This window comes from Sphaerodactylus townsendi, linkage group LG02, assembly GCF_021028975.2.
Source record: "Sphaerodactylus townsendi isolate TG3544 linkage group LG02, MPM_Stown_v2.3, whole genome shotgun sequence".
Lineage (NCBI taxonomy): Eukaryota > Metazoa > Chordata > Lepidosauria > Squamata > Sphaerodactylidae > Sphaerodactylus > Sphaerodactylus townsendi.
Genome location: NC_059426.1, coordinates 28,943,121 through 28,960,920, shown reverse-complemented (window position 1 = coordinate 28,960,920; position 17,800 = coordinate 28,943,121). Strand labels below are relative to the sequence as shown.

At 42.4% G+C, this 17,800-nt stretch overlaps 1 protein-coding gene across 3 annotated transcripts in view; it reads left to right on the top strand.

The window, feature by feature from the left end:
• The window catches only part of RAPGEF4 (Rap guanine nucleotide exchange factor 4), a 206,971-nt gene that overhangs the window by 13,202 nt on the left and 175,969 nt on the right, over positions 1-17,800 (top strand). For 2 of the 3 annotated variants that reach the window (XM_048484158.1, XM_048484159.1), the window contains exons 2-3: positions 8,374-8,516; positions 11,929-12,017. In XM_048484158.1, coding sequence (XP_048340115.1) covers positions 8,374-8,516; positions 11,929-12,017 — 232 coding nt within the window. Of the gene's footprint in view, positions 1-8,373; positions 8,517-11,928; positions 12,018-17,800 lie in introns of those variants that run through there. The other variant, XM_048484161.1, reaches the window with a different exon arrangement.

The following is a 17,800-nucleotide window of genomic DNA, read 5'->3' as shown; positions in this document are numbered from 1 at the left end:
TGGCGAACCTGTGGCGCTCCAGATGTTCATGGACTACAATTCCCATCAGCCCCTGCCAATTGGCCATGCTGGCAGGGGCTGATGGGAATTGTAGTCCATGAACATCTGGAGTGCCATAGGTTCGCCACCACGGACTTAGAGGGATCATTAATAGGGTTACCAGCTCTGAATTGAGAAATATCCAGAGATTGTGGGGGTAGGGTTGAGGAGTGGAGGGATCTCAGCAAGGTACAGTTCCATAGAGTCCACCCTCCAAAGCAGCCATTTTCTCCATGGAACTGACCTTGGTCTTCCGGAGATCAATTATAATAGCGTGAAATCTCCAGGTACCATCTGGGGGTTGGCAACATTAACAATTAAACTCGCTATGACAGGAAACATGTATTTGGTAAGGATTAGTCTGGGCTTCTTTTGGATTTTTACCAGAATTCTACCACCAACTTAAAAGTCTTTCTCTGTATATGTTAAGTATTTTGCAAGTCCAATCACTTAGTTTGACAAGTACTACATTTCTTTTACGTTCCTAAAAGCATGTAAAAATACAGAATGAGTATGAAAAAGGCCTATCACACTGTACCTGAGTTGCAGAAGTATCTGGATCACTCAAACAGATGTGACCTCAAAACATCCTGTGGTGGTTTAATAATTCATGGAGAGGCCGGCAAACATTCTTGGCACATCAGGAGAGCAGCATGACATGTTTTGCTCTGTGATCAGCTCCTTCACTCAAATACACCTGTCTGCTGAGGGCTCCGCAGGTTTGTTCTCCTGCAAGGGAAGCCTAAGGATTGTGTAATACTACGGTGTGTTCCTTTGCCTGGTCTCCACTGCCAATTAAAACCTGTTAAGAAATCCAGAACGGGAATCACTTTTGTGAAAATGAAAGGTTTCACTTGCCGCAGGCACACACTGAACACTGCATTGTGTTTTGAAGAGCAGGGGATTCGCCTCTCATTAGATATCACCATATTTTAATAATTTATCTCCTGGATTGTGTTGTCCAAAAAAGAACACAAGATAGATATTCGTCAAGTTCTCTCTAGGCACACATCACAATCCTAAGCAGAGTTACACCTTTCTAGGCTCATTTACTTTAGTGTATATAGAATACTTCAGTTAATTTTCTACTCCTTGGCCCAATCATCAACCAAAAGGAAGACATCAACTAAGAAATCAGAAGAAGGGTGAAACTGGGAAGAAGGAGAAGGAATAGGAGTATGGATTTATATCCCCCTTTCTCTCCTGTAGGAGACTCAAAGGGGCTTACAATCTCCTTGCCCTTCCCCCCCCTCACAACAAACACCCTGTGAGGTTGGGGCAGGGGGCTGAGAGAACTCCGAAAAGCTGTGACTAGCCCAAGGTCACCCAGATGGTGTGTGTGGGAGTGCACAGGCTAATCTGAATTCCCCCGATAAGCCTCCACAACTCAAGCGGCAGAGCGGGGAATCAAACCCGGTTCCTCCAGATTAGAAGGCAGCCATGAAGGAGCTAGAAAAGACTGTTAAGTGTAAGGATGTGTTACTGGTAACCAAGATAAAGTTAATTCATACCATAGTGTTCCCCATTACTGCATGTGGGTGTGAAAGTTGAACAAGAAGAAAACTGAGAGGGACAACTTTGAATCCTTTGAAATGTGGTATAGGAAGAGAATTTTACAGATACCACAGACTGTCACAAAGACAAATAAGAGGGTTCTATATAAAATCAAGCCTGAACTCTCTCTAGAAGCCAATATGACTGAACTTAGGCAATTATACTTTTGTCATATGAGGAGGCAAGATTCACTGGAGAGGATCGTAATGCTAGGAAAAGTTAAAGGCAGAGGGAAAAGAGGAAGATCCAACATAAAATCAATTGACTTAGTCAAGGAAGTCCTCAGTTTGTAAAACCTGAGCAAGGCTGTTAACAATAGGATGCTTTGGAGGTCATGAATTTATAGGGTTGCCATAAGTCGGGAATGACTTGACAGCACTTAACACACACATTATAGCTTCTGCATATTCCTTGTTAGGCAGATTGCAGTTTGAGAACAGAACGTTGTCTAATATTACAATTAGCTTGCTATAATTAATTGCATAAGGGAAATGATATTACTCAAAAAAGTATGTAGGTAAACATTGATAAAACTTGAATGTCTGGTCTGTCTTGGAATAATTGAGTGGCACTTTATTGTGGAAAGGCATATGAAGGAAACACCATTACACCTCACAGCCATTCTTCTGAAAGCTTGTTTCAGCAGTAGCTGTTCAAAACCAGTGAATGGAGAAGAGCTCCACTGGCTCAGAGAGAATCATTAGTGGGTCTTAGAGTGTTATATTAAGGCAGAAGGTGTCACTTTGTCACTTAGCCAGGAACTGAATATTCATTACGTAGCTCTCGTGGGGAATCATGGCAAGGCATGCAGTCATAATAACAAGATACTTCTTTCAGCCTGAATCACTTCCTGAATCCTTGAGGTGATGGTTAGGCAATAAAATAAAATAAATAATAAGGAAATAAAACTGCTGCTTGAGGTCTGTGTGTATATCAACTGGAACTGCGTTTCAAAACTGCTTGGTCTTGGCAGTATTCTGCCAATTCCCAAGTCTAGCATTGAAACTGCTATAACACAGTGGTTCTCTTCCTACCTTAAGCAATGTTGTGAGAAAGGGCCACGCAAATCCCTGTCGTTTTTTCACCTGAGTGATGGTGATGGTGACTCCCCTGCCCACCTGGCTCCTGTCAAGCTGCATGGGTACTTTCTCTGTGCTTGAGCAGACAACTTTCTTGTTTGGGGAGGGGGGGGCAAATTTAACCCTCCTTTAATTTTTTTTAAAGTTTTGATATGAACATATAGTTTATAATGTTTTTAGCCATATATTTAATCATATAAAGTATATTAGAGGTAATTTATAAAAGATCAGTAAGATGCTGTTAGTTAAACAAAGAACTGTAATTTTATTAGTAGAGAGGCTTTGCTTGGAAGAAGGGGAGCAATTTCTGCACTTTTCAGTAAAGTCTGATACACATGCTGTGGAATTTGGGTACGGCCTCTCACCGGAAAGATAAAGGAGACAAAGCATACAGAAAAACACAGATAAGGGCAAAGTAAAACTGGGTTGATATAGCAACCAAGATCTCTGAACGGGGCAAGATGACATAAAGAATACACGCCCAATTGTGGAAAGCAAGGTGGGCTTTGGAGAGGAGTGGAGATTCAAATGGCAATGTGTACGTATTTCAAATCTAGCCAATGGTCAGAAGACAAGGAGGGGTGTTTGTAAGAGGGTATAAATTATGTTACACAAGCAACAGCCCCTTGAACCTCCTCCCTGTTGCTAACAGAGGAGAGTTCCCTCTTCTGCGCAGAATTGAATGAAAACAATAAATCTCTGAACACTGAAGAAGCTTTTGGATGGTTATTTTTGTAACCGGTCAGAGCTTTTGCTATCAGTTTTAAGATTTTTCTGCAAAGTGGGGGATCTCCCAAGTTTGTCTCTGTGACCCAGTTCCATGGATTTAAGTATTCACAGATGAGGCTACAGTTGGCTGGGAAAATGTATGTGGCATTTACAAGTCCCACCCGAAATTCTATGCTCTACCTTTCTGTGCCTTCTTCTTCCCAAGTCCATGACCATTCACTCTTTTTCTGTGGAGTCTTGCAAGGCTAAATACATGGACTCTTCGATTTGTGTTGAGTGTTGTAATCTCTAGAGAAAAACTCAGGAGAAATATTCCTCTCCAAGCAATCACTGTTGGGAGATGAATCCCTGGCATACTTCTGCACAGCAACATTATGCAGACAACTCACAACGCAACTGGAACTGGTGATGGGAAGCATTTCCTTACTAAAGCCAGGCTGCTGTTCATTATATAATACTAGCATAGAAAGAATTCACTTGCTCAGTCTCAAGTGAGGAGAAGTGATTAATAGCATTACGGTATACGCACGGAATGCCACAGGTGTTTGTGTTGGCTTTCATGTGGAATTTGTAAAGTAGATCCAGCTGTGAGAGAAGGGGAGAAGGGTACTGACATTTTAGTAAATAAATACTTAAGCTTATTGAAGTGTAAGTGGCATATGGGTAGAGTCCTTTCAGTTCAAACTATGGATGATGGATTTCATATATGAATGCTTGTTCACATTATAAACTTCTTTCATGTAGAAATTTAGGGTTTATTTAGCATGTCACGGCTGAGCCGTGTGGGGGGATGTCAAACTTTCAGCCGCCGGTGTGGGAGGGGGCCTCATTGGCACCTACCCCTTCCGTTTGCAGCCTGGGGGTCCACCTGGATTCGTCTCTTTCAATGGAGACCCAGGTGGCCCATGTAACCCGGGTTGCGTTTTTCCATCTCCATCAGGCCCGGCGACTAGCCCCCTTCCTCTCCCAAGCGGATCTAGCCACTGTGATCCATGCAACGGTCACCTCCAGATTAGACTATTGCAACTTGCTCTACACGGGCCTTCCCTTGTGTCTGATTTGGAAATTGAAACTGGTCCAACATTCGGCGGCTCGTTTGCTCACAGGAGGTGCCATCAGAGATCATACTTTACCTGTGTTGCGCCACCTGCACTGACTCCCAGTTGAGTTCCGAATCATTTTCAAGGTGTTGGTATTAACCTTTAAGGCCTTGCGTGGTCTGGGAGCCTTGTGCCTACAGGACCATCTGGCCCCATATGTCCCAATTCGGCCTCTGCGTTCAGCAAAGGCCAATTTGCTGGTGGTCCCTGGCCCCTCCATGATGCAGCTGGCTTCCACTCGGGCCAGGGCTTTTACGGCCCTGGCCCCTGCCTGGTGGAATGCTCTCCCTCCAGCTGTCTGGGCCCTGTGGGACCTTAATGAGTTCCGCAGGGCCTGTAAGACTGAGCTGTTCCACTGGGCTTTTGGGGAGGCCAGCTGCTGATGTGCATGCCCCCCCTTGTTATAACAGCGGGAACCCTGCTGTCCCCCCCCCCTTTAGGGGAGTTTTAAGCTGTTGGATGCCATCTGTTGCTTTCTGTAATGAAATGTTATAATTAGAGCACTGTATTTTAATAGGGACCTGTACTAAAATGTATGGAGTTTACTTGTTTATTTAATTGTATTGTATATCTGTGTTTTGAACGGAATACAAGCCTAATAAATAAGTCAGTCAGTCAGAACCTGTATGGAGTAGTGGTTAGAAGGCTGGATTGGGACTGGGGAAGCCTAGGTCTTAATCCTCTTTAAGAACATAAGAAAGAGCCTGCTGGATCAGACCAGAGTCCATCTAGTCCAGAACTCTGCTACTCGCAGTGGCCCACCAGATACCTTTGGGAGCTCTTTCAACTATTAACCTTAACCAGATGGGGCCAGTCACTCTCTTTCAGCTACAGTGGTGGTATAAGAATAAAAATGAAAAAAGTAGAACCACATGAACCTCAATAACTTATTTAGAGGAAGGGTATGATTAAAAAAATGTTGTGGGGAGCTAGATGATGGAAGAAAGCTAAGTTAAAATCCCTTGTGTTCCATGAACAGGAATGGAACTTTTTAAAGTGAAGGAGATCACTCAAAAGCTTGGTCCCTCATGGGTAATGTGACATGATACAGCTCAGGAAGGACTGACTACTAGATATTATTTAATTATCTCAATACCATCCATTTAATGGGGTAATGCTCCAAATGCCAACATAATTTCAGCCGGGCTCTTTTAGAAATAGCTTTTAATCCTCCACTCTTTTAACTTTTATCTACTGATCTTCTTAAAAGAACCATGAACAGAAAATTAATATCTCACTTCAGAGTTTAAACTGTAAAAAGAAGAAAAGAAAAAGGTTACAGTTATTTATTTATTTATTTATTTATTAAACTTTTATACCGCCCCATCCTCTAAACTTTTATACCGCCCCATCATTTTCTTAAATGGCATGGAAACAAAAAATGATAGTAATCTGAAGTAAAATGATCTCAGTGTACAAACAAAGATCCATTCTTTATCGAGAAAAATAATTCAACACCAAAGTTTGGTTTTCCTCACCTGTGCTAATAAGCAAAGTATTTTAATCGTGTCTCTTTCCATATTCACCTGAGCCATCCAAGTTGAACTGAGACACCAGAGCACACCTCATTAATCCCTCAAACTGCATCAGAAGCTTTGTCAGTTCTTCTCCTCAGGTGCTCTCTTGTGCAATCTATGGCCTGGTTTTATTGCAACCCTAGTGAGCAAGAAGACCTTATCTGGTCATGTTGTACACAGGCACTGCTTCAATTTTGACTCATTTCATCTGGGTCTTATTGAAGACTGTGTTTCCATTAGGTCCTCAGCATTTAGCTTTTTAGATGTGTTGGGTTACTAGAAAACAATAGAAATGTTTAGAAAGTTAAATTTCAGTATTTTGTTTCAGTCAAAAGATAATTTATATACATCCACACCATTAAATATACCAAGTTGTTGGATCTTCACCTCCATTTAAGTTCTTGTTCTTGTGGCATTTTGTATTAGTCTGGATTATGGTAGATTGATATTATTGGCCATATATCATCTTTGGAAGGGTTACCTTCTTTTCCACCCATGATGCCTTCAGCCGCTAGGCATGCAATGTTCACTTGCTGGAGACTCATAGTCTGAGGGACATTGCAACAAAGAGTTCAAATAAATCAGAGCAGGAACTACATTTCAAATACAGAGATCCCCTGTCACATTAGATAGGGAAGGGGGGATAGAGGGAGAAATTGTAGTAATAACAATTTAATAAATATTATTTTGAGTAATGATTTAGTAATTCTGCTTTCCCCCCTACAGAGATCCCCTGTCACATTAGATAGGGAAGGGGGGATAGAGGGAAAAATTGTAGTAATAACAATTTAATAAATATTATTTTGAGTAATGATTTAGTAATTCTGCTTTCCCCCCTTTTTATTTATGTAATATATAAGTAAAATTAAATCTATGGGTTCTTTTGTAACAGGTTTGTGTTGAGTCTACATTGGATAAGAATAGGAGATGCTTTTCTAGGAAGTCAGATATATAGTTGAGATTATCCAGGTGTTTGCCTCTTCCTTGGGGGACACCACAAACTTTGTCCCAAAGACTGTTTTCATAGCCACCCACAAACTCCTCCAAAGGGCATTTTAATTGTCTGGAAATCTTGTCCAAGGTCTTGATTTCCCAGATTTCGTTGTGTTGAGACGCAAAGAGAATGGGCAGTTGGAGGCTGGAAAATGGTGCACTGCTTTGGAACATGGTGCTCAGAATGATTGATTCATGTAGCTTGATGGGTAAGGTGGGTTTTTCATTTTGAAGTTAGTTCCATGCCTACCCAATTTTCCTCATCCATTTTCATTATTTTGTTAGGAAGAAATGCCAACGTAATTGGAAGGCAGGTGGCTGAAATTTTCACACAATGTAAAGTATTTTTATGCAGAGTATTTTTATGCTGACTCTCCATTCTAGATAGAATTAGAAGGATAAATTAGGAATTATGGTTTAACAGTTTTACCAGCATGGCCAATTGGCCATGCTGGTAGGGGCTGATGGGAATTGTAGTTCCTGAACATCTGGAGAGCCGCAGGTTCCCTACCCCTGACCTAGATCAGGGACCTCAAAGCAGCAACAGGTAAAACATTGAAACATATTACATTGCAGATCTGTGCATATTTGTGAGTATGAGCAAAAACAGTTCAGCAAAACATCAACACGTAGACACATACATATAAACAGAAAGGAAGGTCAAACAAAACAGAAAAGTCTTTACCCACTGGTGGACAACAGTGGTAAAGGGGGGGGATTAATCTCGTTGGCGTGGGAATTCTACCATTCCAGTTCCTCAGTTGGGAAGGCTCATTCTTGGGTTGTTGCAAGCCTAACTTTAAGATGTGGGGGGCACCCAAAACAGGGCCACCGTGGTTGATTATATTAGAATGTGAATTGGCAGTCCTTAAGGCACAGGTGTCAAACTCGCGGCCCTTCAGATGTTAAGGACTACAGTTCCCATCATCCCCTGCCAGCATGATGCTGGCAGGGGATGATGGGAATTGTGGTCCATAACATCTGAAGGGCCGCGAGTTTGACACCTGTGCCTTAAGGTATGCTAGTTGCTTCTTTGGTGTTTTGGAATTTGGCAAACAGCACTAGAAGAATGCCACTCCTCTGGAAAAGATTTCAAATTACAGATGTTTACAAGGTAAGATTCAGCTCACAGATAAAAATGTAATTAAATAAAAATTAGGCTGGTAGTTTTGCTGCTATCAGGGTGAAGTTATTAGGTTTAAGATTTTAACATGGCTTGATGGGTACAATGACCTTTGATTTTTTAAAATTTGATTTCACATGTGACTTTTCCATTTGGGATAAGGTGAACCAAGCATTCAAAAACACCATATATGGCAATGCTGCTTTTGCTCAACAGGCATTCTCTCTCTTCTCTCACAGGCCTTTGGAGCGTTCCAGCGAAGATGTTGACATCATATTCACCAGGCTAAAAGAAGTGAAAGCTTTTGAGAAATTTCATCCAAACCTCCTTCAGCAAATATGTCTCTGTGGCTATTACGAGAACCTGGAAAAGGGAATTACATGTAAGATGTCCTTCTTCATGGATGAGTGAGAGTCTATACGAGTAAACCAGGCTTCAAATTAGAGTCTTCAGATTTTGAAACTTGGTAGCCTTGAGCATTCTTTTTTGAAGATCCGACACTGAGCAATAATCCTGTGGTTAGTTTAGCTTCCGAATGATTTGTCATGTGAGCCTTGTCTACTTAGTTCCACTGAGTGCTTCACTGACCCTCTTTTGATTATTAGGAAATCTCTCGGCCTTATGTAGGGTATATGTTACAGTGCATTGGATCCTATGATCCATCAACAGAAGGTGCTGGCAGCTGCTGCTATTCTTGGCTCCCCCTTCCATCCAGCAGCCATTTTCAACTCTGGAAAAAATTGTTGTTGCAGGAACCATGTGGAATAAGAGACATGTGGGTTTGGAGGTTGAGGGGGAAGGGACCTGTGTGTGTGTGTGTGTGTGTGTGTGTGTGTGTGTGTGTGTGTGTGTGTGTAAGTGCTCTCTCTGCTTCTGCTTCTGATGGGAGAGGAAGAAGGAAACACTTTCACCCCCTTTACTCCTTATAGCCTTCTGACCTGCATGTGTGTTATTCCACATGGGTCTGGCGGCCATGGGAATAAACTCCCAGGGTTATCAAAAGTGGCTGCTGTGGGGAGTGGGGGTGAGGAAAGCTGGTAATTTTGGGGATCCTTGCATGAGCTTTGCAGTGTCTTTTTGCTGGATCCAACCTGGTACAGTTAGAAACAGTCTTCAGCATTTTTGCACTGGGGTCTGGTAATATGTACGGAGGAGGTGTAGAGAAGCCGTGTGGTCTGGATAAGATGGTCTTCTAGCAGATTATGATCTGGCTGGCCTTGGCTAACCCTATCTCGTCAGATCTCAGAAGCTAAGCAGGGTGGTGCCTGGTTACTGTTTGGATGGGAGACAACCAAGGAATGCCAGGGTTGTTACACAGAAGCAGGCAATGGTGACCACCTCTTTCTTGCCTTGAAATCCCGTAAATGGCCCCCATAAATGGGCTGCACCTTCATAGCAAAAAAAACAAAACAAGACATGGAAAAGTGCGATGTCTGCCTGTGACATCAGCAGTTCCTATCTTCACTGTCTTATTTGCTTTCTAAATATTAACTTCCTTTCATCCTTTATACTCTGAGAAAATAAGAGAAAGCAGGACAGTTATAATTGTACAACTATAATATTAAGGCTGGACTCAGCATAAGGATCAGTTGAGTGCCAAGTGTAAAAAGTGCCAAGTGTAAAAGTGCCAATTGTAAAAAGTGCCAATTGTAAAAGTGCCAATTGTATGAGGAGACTGTATGTTCTCGGTTGCAACATAGAGAACCAGATTGTCTTTAACAGTCACAGCTGTGAATTATGAAGCTACCCCAGGACCTTTTGGCCGAGGTCTCCCCAATTTCTTTGATTGTCTTCCTTTCTAAGATGCTGAACAAGAATTGCTACATAGTAGATGGAAATAATAGTGGGCAACTGGTCTGTGAGCTCACAGTTGTAAGGTTGTTTTAAGAGTCAAAACAGGTCACCAGGTTGTGACTTAACAATTCTTTATTTTCATATAACCTGATATCTCCTTCAAAAATACCCTTCTGTGGAAATGCTTCTCTGGTTTAACTGCACATCGTTTACTTGGGGTCCTGAGATGATCAGGAGAAAGGCAAGCATATAAATACTTCAAACAAATAAGCGATGAATGACTTCTATTCAGCTTCAAACTGGGTGTGAGATCTTCATAGCATGGATATTCCTTTGCATCAAGTGACTTGATTTCCTTCCCTTCCCTCATGGGGTGTTTTTGTGGGGGCAGTTCATGGTCCTTTTACCATGCCTTTCAGGCCACTGGAGAGTCATCATGGAAGGTAAGAGGAAAGCCAAAAAGGCCGAGCAAAGGGTAGATGTTTTGATGTAGAGAGGAGGTTTATTTTTGGATTATTTAAGACCCAACAGTTTGTTTTTTCCAGTCAAATAAGCTCTCATATCATAGAAAAATACTAAGCATCCCAGGAAAAAATTAATCTCAAACCCACTATAGCACTGTTGAAATGGTAATTCTGCCTACCTAATTAAGCTCCATCACTTTTATTCCTGTTCAAAATTTGCCATATTGTGACACTTGTAGGTAGGTTGTCAAGATTTTTCTTAAAAGCAGGCTTTTACTCTCCAGAAGTTTTAATATCCTGTCTAAAAGTGTCAAGATCAGGCCACTTTTAAGCAGCAGTATATTCCTTCATTGTTGAAAACCAGGGAAGAGGAGGCACATACATCAGTGGTTTGTTACTAGTCTGCAGTGATGGGACTCGAAGGGTGCTTCTGTGAGCATCCCAAGCCTAGTAGTGTTTTAATGGTAAGAGCTAGTACCTTTAAACTGACCCTGATATTTATTGGTATATATTGCTCCTGCAATATTGATTGCTTATGTTCAGCTTACATATTGCTCCTGCAGTATTGATGTTCCTGGTGAGTACAACAACTCAAACTTCCAAATGGCCTTCATAGGCAGCCCAATGTATAATGGATTGCAGTAGTCCAACCCTGTGTATAATGCCCTATCTATAATGCATTACAGCAATCCAGTCAAATATGCTGTTCAAAATGAGTGCAGTGCTTCCTGAAATGTCTTTGTTTTCTCCTAGTGGCATCCACATAATATCAGATTTGTTTGTCACTGAAGCATCTGACTTAATTCTATAGTTTTTTTTTCTGAGTGTCTCTCAGGTTAAGATGGAACTTAGCTATGCAGAAAGCAACAGCACTATATCTACACTACAAAATCTTATCAGTTCTGGTTCAGTTTAACATCATTTCACCTTCCCAAATCATTCTGTGAATTGCTGTTTGGTGCTCAAAATTCTGCTAGTCAGCCCTATGGTCCAGGCAAGCCTGATATTGGAAGCTTAGCATGGTTGGTTGGCCCTGGTTAGTATTTGGATGGGAGACCATCAAGGGCTACCAGGATTGCTGTGCAGAAGCAAGCAATGGCAAACCACATCTGAATGTCCCTTGCTTGGAAAACCCTGCAGGATTGCCATGAGTTAGCTGTGACTTCATAGCATTTTATGCTATCCATTAACCCTGATGTTACCCCACCTTTACACAACTACTGATCCCACACTTTCTTGGAAAAGGAAAATAATTATTAAACCAGTTGATATCTGTGGTCTGGATATGCTTTGGTTGGATGTAAATCGTAATAGCAGGTCAATCTTACAGCATTGTAATTTGCTTTAACATCAGTGCTTTCTCTCTCTCTCTCTCTCTCTCTCTCTCTCTCTCTCTCTCTCTCTCTCTCTCTCTCTCTCTCTCTCTCTCTCTCTCTCTCTCTCTCTCTCTCTCTCTCTCTCTCTCTCTCTCTCTCTCTCTCTCTCTCTCTCTCTCTCTCTCTCTCTCTCTCTCTCTCTCTCTCTCTTTTAATGCAGTATTCCGTCAAGGTGATATTGGAACAAATTGGTATGCTGTGCTGGCAGGATCTTTGGATGTGAAAGTTTCTGATACAAGCAACCACCAGGTAAAATGACATCTCTAGAACAACTCTTCGGGGTTCTGTGAGCGTGGTCTGCCTTTCTACCCATAGAAGTTTGCAGTAGAACTGACTGGAATGATCAGTTCTCACACACCTGTGATACTACTGTCCATTTCTCTAAAAAATGAATACTTTGCTAGAAGTTTTTAGTAGGACCAGCTGTTTAGAAGGTCCAACTGCTGTTGTTCGTTAGTTATTTTTTGGAAAAATAAAGTTCCTCAGCCACATTACTTCTCCTAGCAGTGAATTTAGGCAGATCATGAGGGCAAGAAGGGATGAGTCAGTGCTCAGCTCTTAAGAGCCTTTCTTATATGCCCAGGGTAATGCTAATTAATACTAATTAACATTGGGGTCAGGGAGTGGCATACGGGGTCCAAATGGTGCCCGGAGACAAAAAAACCCCTCCGGGCACCCCCCCAGAGCCCCTCCGGCTTACTTTCATGAAATAAGCCTTGGCAGCTTTTCCAAGACAGCCGGGCATAAAGCGCCTCATCCCCCACCCCCTTACTCACTCACTCATTCTTTCCTTTCCCTGCAAGTGCTGAGGCTCGGCTTCTGGGAAGCTACCTCTCGGGCAGCCTGTCTCAATGACTTCCTTAAAAAGGCAATGCTCCAAAGATTGCCCTATGTCTCCATAGGCGGTACACCACTGGGATCAGAAAGGAATTTTCCTCCAGATCAGATTGGCCAGGGAACCTGGAGGTTTTTTGCTTTCCTCTGGGCATAGATCAGGAATCGCTGAGGAAGTGGGAAGTAGGTAGTTGTGAATTTCCTGCATTGTGCAGGGGATTAGACTGGTCCTGGAGGTGTCTCTCAGCAATTTGTTACTGCATCCTGGAGGAAAGGGGTTTGGGAAGTATCCAAGCCACTGTTCAAAAGGGAGAAGTCCTTGTCTGTAAATGCTGTGACCCCATGTAGGAATTAGCATAAACAATACTTAGCATATGCAATACCATGTACAAAGGTATTGTACAAATTTGCTACAGATACGAATTTGCCACAGATCAGACTGTATTCGTCTAGGAAAAATACAACTAATGAACAGCCTCAAAGCTGGGGTTGAGGATAACCAGAAAACATGAAGAATGTGTTCGTCTGATTCTTGTCCCTTTTTCATTGAATTAATAGTTGGAGGAAGCCTAAAGGCTATCCAGTCCCACTCCTGGCACTATGCAGGATGACCTGAAACAAATCTCACAAATAATCGCCCAGCCTCTGCTTATAGACCTCCCAGGAGGGAGAACCCAGATCATCCCTTGGCAACTGATTCTACCACGGAACCGCCCTTGTTAAAAAGTTTTTCCTGATATTCCACCAGTTATCTCCCCCGCTGTAATTTAAACCCATCGTTACAAGTCATATCCTCCACCACCAACTGTAACAGCTCCCTACCCATCTCTCGTGACAGCACTTCAAATACTGATAGATAGATATTTATTATTACGGCCTTTTGGCCAGCCAATAGTTTAAAATCAGAGTACATGTGAATACATAGCACTCCACTTATACAAAAAAAATATAATATAAATTAAAATCCATTATAAAAAAATCTATTAATAAATAACATTAGCTTCAGGCATTATTACAGTCCTCATCTACACAGTGCGGCTCTTTGTTTTAATAAGGAACTACGCTTTGTTGTGTACCCAGTATGCAAAATTTAGCTACCTTTCTGTGAGGATGGCAGTGAAACCACGATCTTCTAATAATACATTCTTACAGAGTCATTATCCTGGAAGCATTATCTAGTGAATGGATATACATGACGAGTTAACAATGGACTTATTGGATCAACAGCTTCCTTTCACTCCTTCTCATGTAAATCTCTGCAATGCAGTAAGATATGTGACGTGAGTCTACTTCCCTGAGCCGCACACACAGGTTCTCCTGTGCCTTGGAATGTTTTGGAATCGTCCCATCAGATTAGCTGACGGGAAGGCATCGGCGAGCCCTAGAAAAGCCCACATCGGCTTCTTGCTGATGTTATTACGGATAGATAAGGTGCAGCTGAAATACCTATCCATGATTTTAGTGGTTTATATAGGACAGGTAGCCGGGGGAAATCTGTTTGCAACTCAATGTCAGTAAGACGTTGGTGGACCATACCCATTGTTCTGCTACTTCCAATCTCCAAAAGTTGCATTGGATCAAGACCACTCTGTCTGAGTTTTGATGTAATCTTTTCTAGCCATCCAGGGTAGGGTGTTGCTGCCAATAATGAAGGCATTAATCCCTGGGGACAGGAAAGCACTTTAAGCCAGTATTTGATGGTTAATTTCCAAAAGATGGTCTCAACTTTGGCCATCCCTGCTTCTTGCCTTAATACCACATTGGCTGTACATTTCGGTGTATTAAACAAGTATCTCAGAAAAATCGATAGGACTCTCTCCAATGGCACAAAATCTGAAATCATTGCCAACGGAGCACCATAGGTCAATTGGGCTAAGGCTTTGGCCTCAAACAGTCTAACTGCACTTGGGATGAACTGCTCCCCTGTAGGAGCGAAAAAACCTCAAGATTGCCTGTGAACTTCTTTGAGCCGATTGAATAACTGATTGTACATGGGCTGTGGGCTTCCCATTGTATTGGTACACCACTCCTAGATATTTGAAACATTTTGTTTGCTCTATCTGTTGCCCTTTCAGCTGCCATTTAGATCTCTTGAGTTTAGTGTTGAAGTGCACTATCTTAGTCTTGGTATAATTGATGTTTAACAGTTCTTCTGTGCACTTTTGGTCAAAAATCCTCAGTGCTCTCTTCAGTCCCACCCTTGTAAGAGATAATACCACTGCATCATCTGCATACATAAGAATGGCTATTCTTTTATTGGGGGTAAGGGAAGGTGCGTGGGTATCTGCCCCATGAAATGCAGTTATAAGTGTATTAACATAGATGTTAAATAAATGAGGAGCTAGGAGACACCCTTGCCTCACCCCTTTCTGGGTAGGAATGGGTGCTGTTAGCCTGCCATCATTTGTAAACCTTATCTGTACAGTTGTATTTTCGTGTAACTTGATAATTAGATGGAGGAGACGCCTATCAGTATTAGTTTTCATTAGTTTTGTCCATAGCCGGCTACATGTGACATTATCAAATGCGGCTCTAAGGTCAATGAAGGCTGCAAATAGAGATCCTTTTTTAATATTTACATATTTTTCTATCAAATAGTTAAGTATTAGGCACTGGTCCATTGTCGACCGGCCTTTGCGGAAGCCCGCCTGTCCATCTGCCAATATATTTTCCCTATCCATCCATTCTAAAAGTTTTGTACTCAGATATTTAGTATAAAGCTTGCTCGTGACATTAAGTAGGCTAATTGGTCTATAATTAGCCGGTTCTGTGGACAAACCTTTTTTAAAAATGGGAACGATAATTGCGGCATTCCAGTCTGATGGAATATGACCGGTGCTATTAATATGGGAAAAAAGTTTGGCCAATACCGGTGCCCACCATTCTGCATTGGATTTCAGTAATTCTGGTGGCATGAGCACTTCAAATACTTAAAAAGAATAATCCTACCCCCTGCCCCTGCACAGACACCTCCTGTTCTCCAGGTTGACCATTCCAAATTCCTTCATCTTCTCTTTGTAAAGCTTAGTTTTCCTTCATGATGCTTGTCACTCTTCTCGACATCCACTCTAAATTGTCCCAGTCCTTCCAGGGCCCTTTCCCCACCTACCGTTTGCTGCGCGCTACTGCCCCCAAATAGCGCGTGGTCCAGCGGTGCTCCCCACCGCAACGCAATGGCGGGTAGCGACAACGCAGCCGCCCGGACTCTGCGCTCTAACGTCCCTTCAGCGCACGTCATTTCTGACGCTAAAGAAATGGCACCTTCTGACTGCCCCGTGCAGAGCACGTGGCAGTGGGGAACACGACCCCGGGGCGGAAATTGCTCGGGCTCAGAGTAGCACGCTGCAAAACGTAAGTGGGGAAAGGCCCCAGTTGTGTCCAGAACTGGACACAGTACTTCAAAGTGGGTCTGACTAGTGCAGTATAGAGTGTTCTATCACATCTCATATCCTAGACCACAGATGTCAAACTTGCGGCCCTCCAGATGTTATGGGCTGCAGTTCCCATCATCCCCTGCCAGCATCATGTTGGAAGGAGATGATGGGAACTGTGGTCCATAACATCTGGAGGACCATGAGTTTGACACCAATGTCCCTAGACACTATGTATTTGTCAATATAATCTAATATTATGTTTGTATTTTTGCAGCCACATCACACTGGCTACTCATACTCAATTCGCAGTCCACCAAAACTTCAAGATCTTGTTCACGTGCTGTTACACAAAAGAATATCCTTCATCTAACATGCGTACATAACGTTTTTACCACCCATGTGAAAAAATTACACATCTCTACTAAATTGTGTCTTGTTCACATGTTCCCCTTTTAAAATTGGGTCTACGTCTAAAATAGTATTTTATCCCCGTCTTTGAGCTTGTGCATTATCCCACACAATCTGGAATCATCTCTAAATTTTCCCGAGATGTTGCTGCATATTCATCACCTGAAGTGTTAGTGGATGTGCAAAGTCCCAACTGGATAAATTCCAGCATTTCTCTTCCTAATAAAGGATGGGTCATCGTCCTTTGGCTGTGAGGACCTTGTATAGCATACATTAGTTTCAAAATGATACACTACATGCATAAATGGTGTAGGCCTGGGTATTTTAGAAGTGGAAAATGTTAAATTCGGATAAAAGAAACATTTTATCAGAACAAAAGTTCTTGACTTTCAGAAGGAATGGACTAAATGTGTGACTTTTAAAATCACAGCAGGAATAACAACAGAGACATAATATACAAACATGTGGCAGTGTAGTGGTCACAGTGTTGGACTAGATCAGTGGTTCTCAATCTTCCTAATGCCACGACCCTTTAATACGATTCCTCATGTTGTGGTGACCCCCAACCCTAACATTTATCCATTTTACAGAGGGAGAACACTGATGCAGAGAGTCTTAGGCGACCCCTGTGAAAGGGTCGTTTGACCCCCAAAGGGCTCCCGACCCCCAGGTTGAGACACTGGACTAGATACAGGGGTGGCCAACCTATGGCACTCCAGATTGGCCATGCTGGCAGGGCCATGCTGGCAGGGGCTGATGGGAATTGCAGTCCATGAACATCTGGAGAGCCATAGGTTGGCCACTCCTAGACTAGAACCTCACAGACCCAAGTTCAAATCCACATTCAGCCGTAAGGCTTTCTGGGGGACCTTGGGCCAGACCCACACTCTCAGCCTAGCCTTCCTCTCAGGGTTGTAATGAGGTCAGAATGGAAGAAGGGAGGCTGAAGTCCACCATCATGAGCTCCTGGTAGGAAGGGTCAGATAAAATGTACTAAATTTTGAAAAAAACCTTATGTTTATATCACTATTCTTTATGCGAATTTGTCACTTGCATGTCTTTTTTTTTTGCAGAATTTGATTTTTTAAAATCTAGCAATTATCAAACTCTTTCTGTGTAGCCTTGCCCTGCTTCCTAGACTTTTATAAAGCTGCTAACTGTAGGTTCTTGTTCACTTAAGTTTATATATCGCTTTCAGTACTCTAGTGAAACAACCTGGTAATGAAGAACATGGGGCTCCATTAGGTAGATGGAAAACACATTCCCAATTTGTATTGTTGAAGGCTTTCATGGCCAGGATCAACTGGTTGCCGCAGGGTTTTTTGGCCTGTGTGGCTGTGGAGTAGTAGTTTTTGCCAACCTCCCAGACCATGGCCACATAGTCCGAAAAAAACCATACGGAAGAAGAAGAGGCAG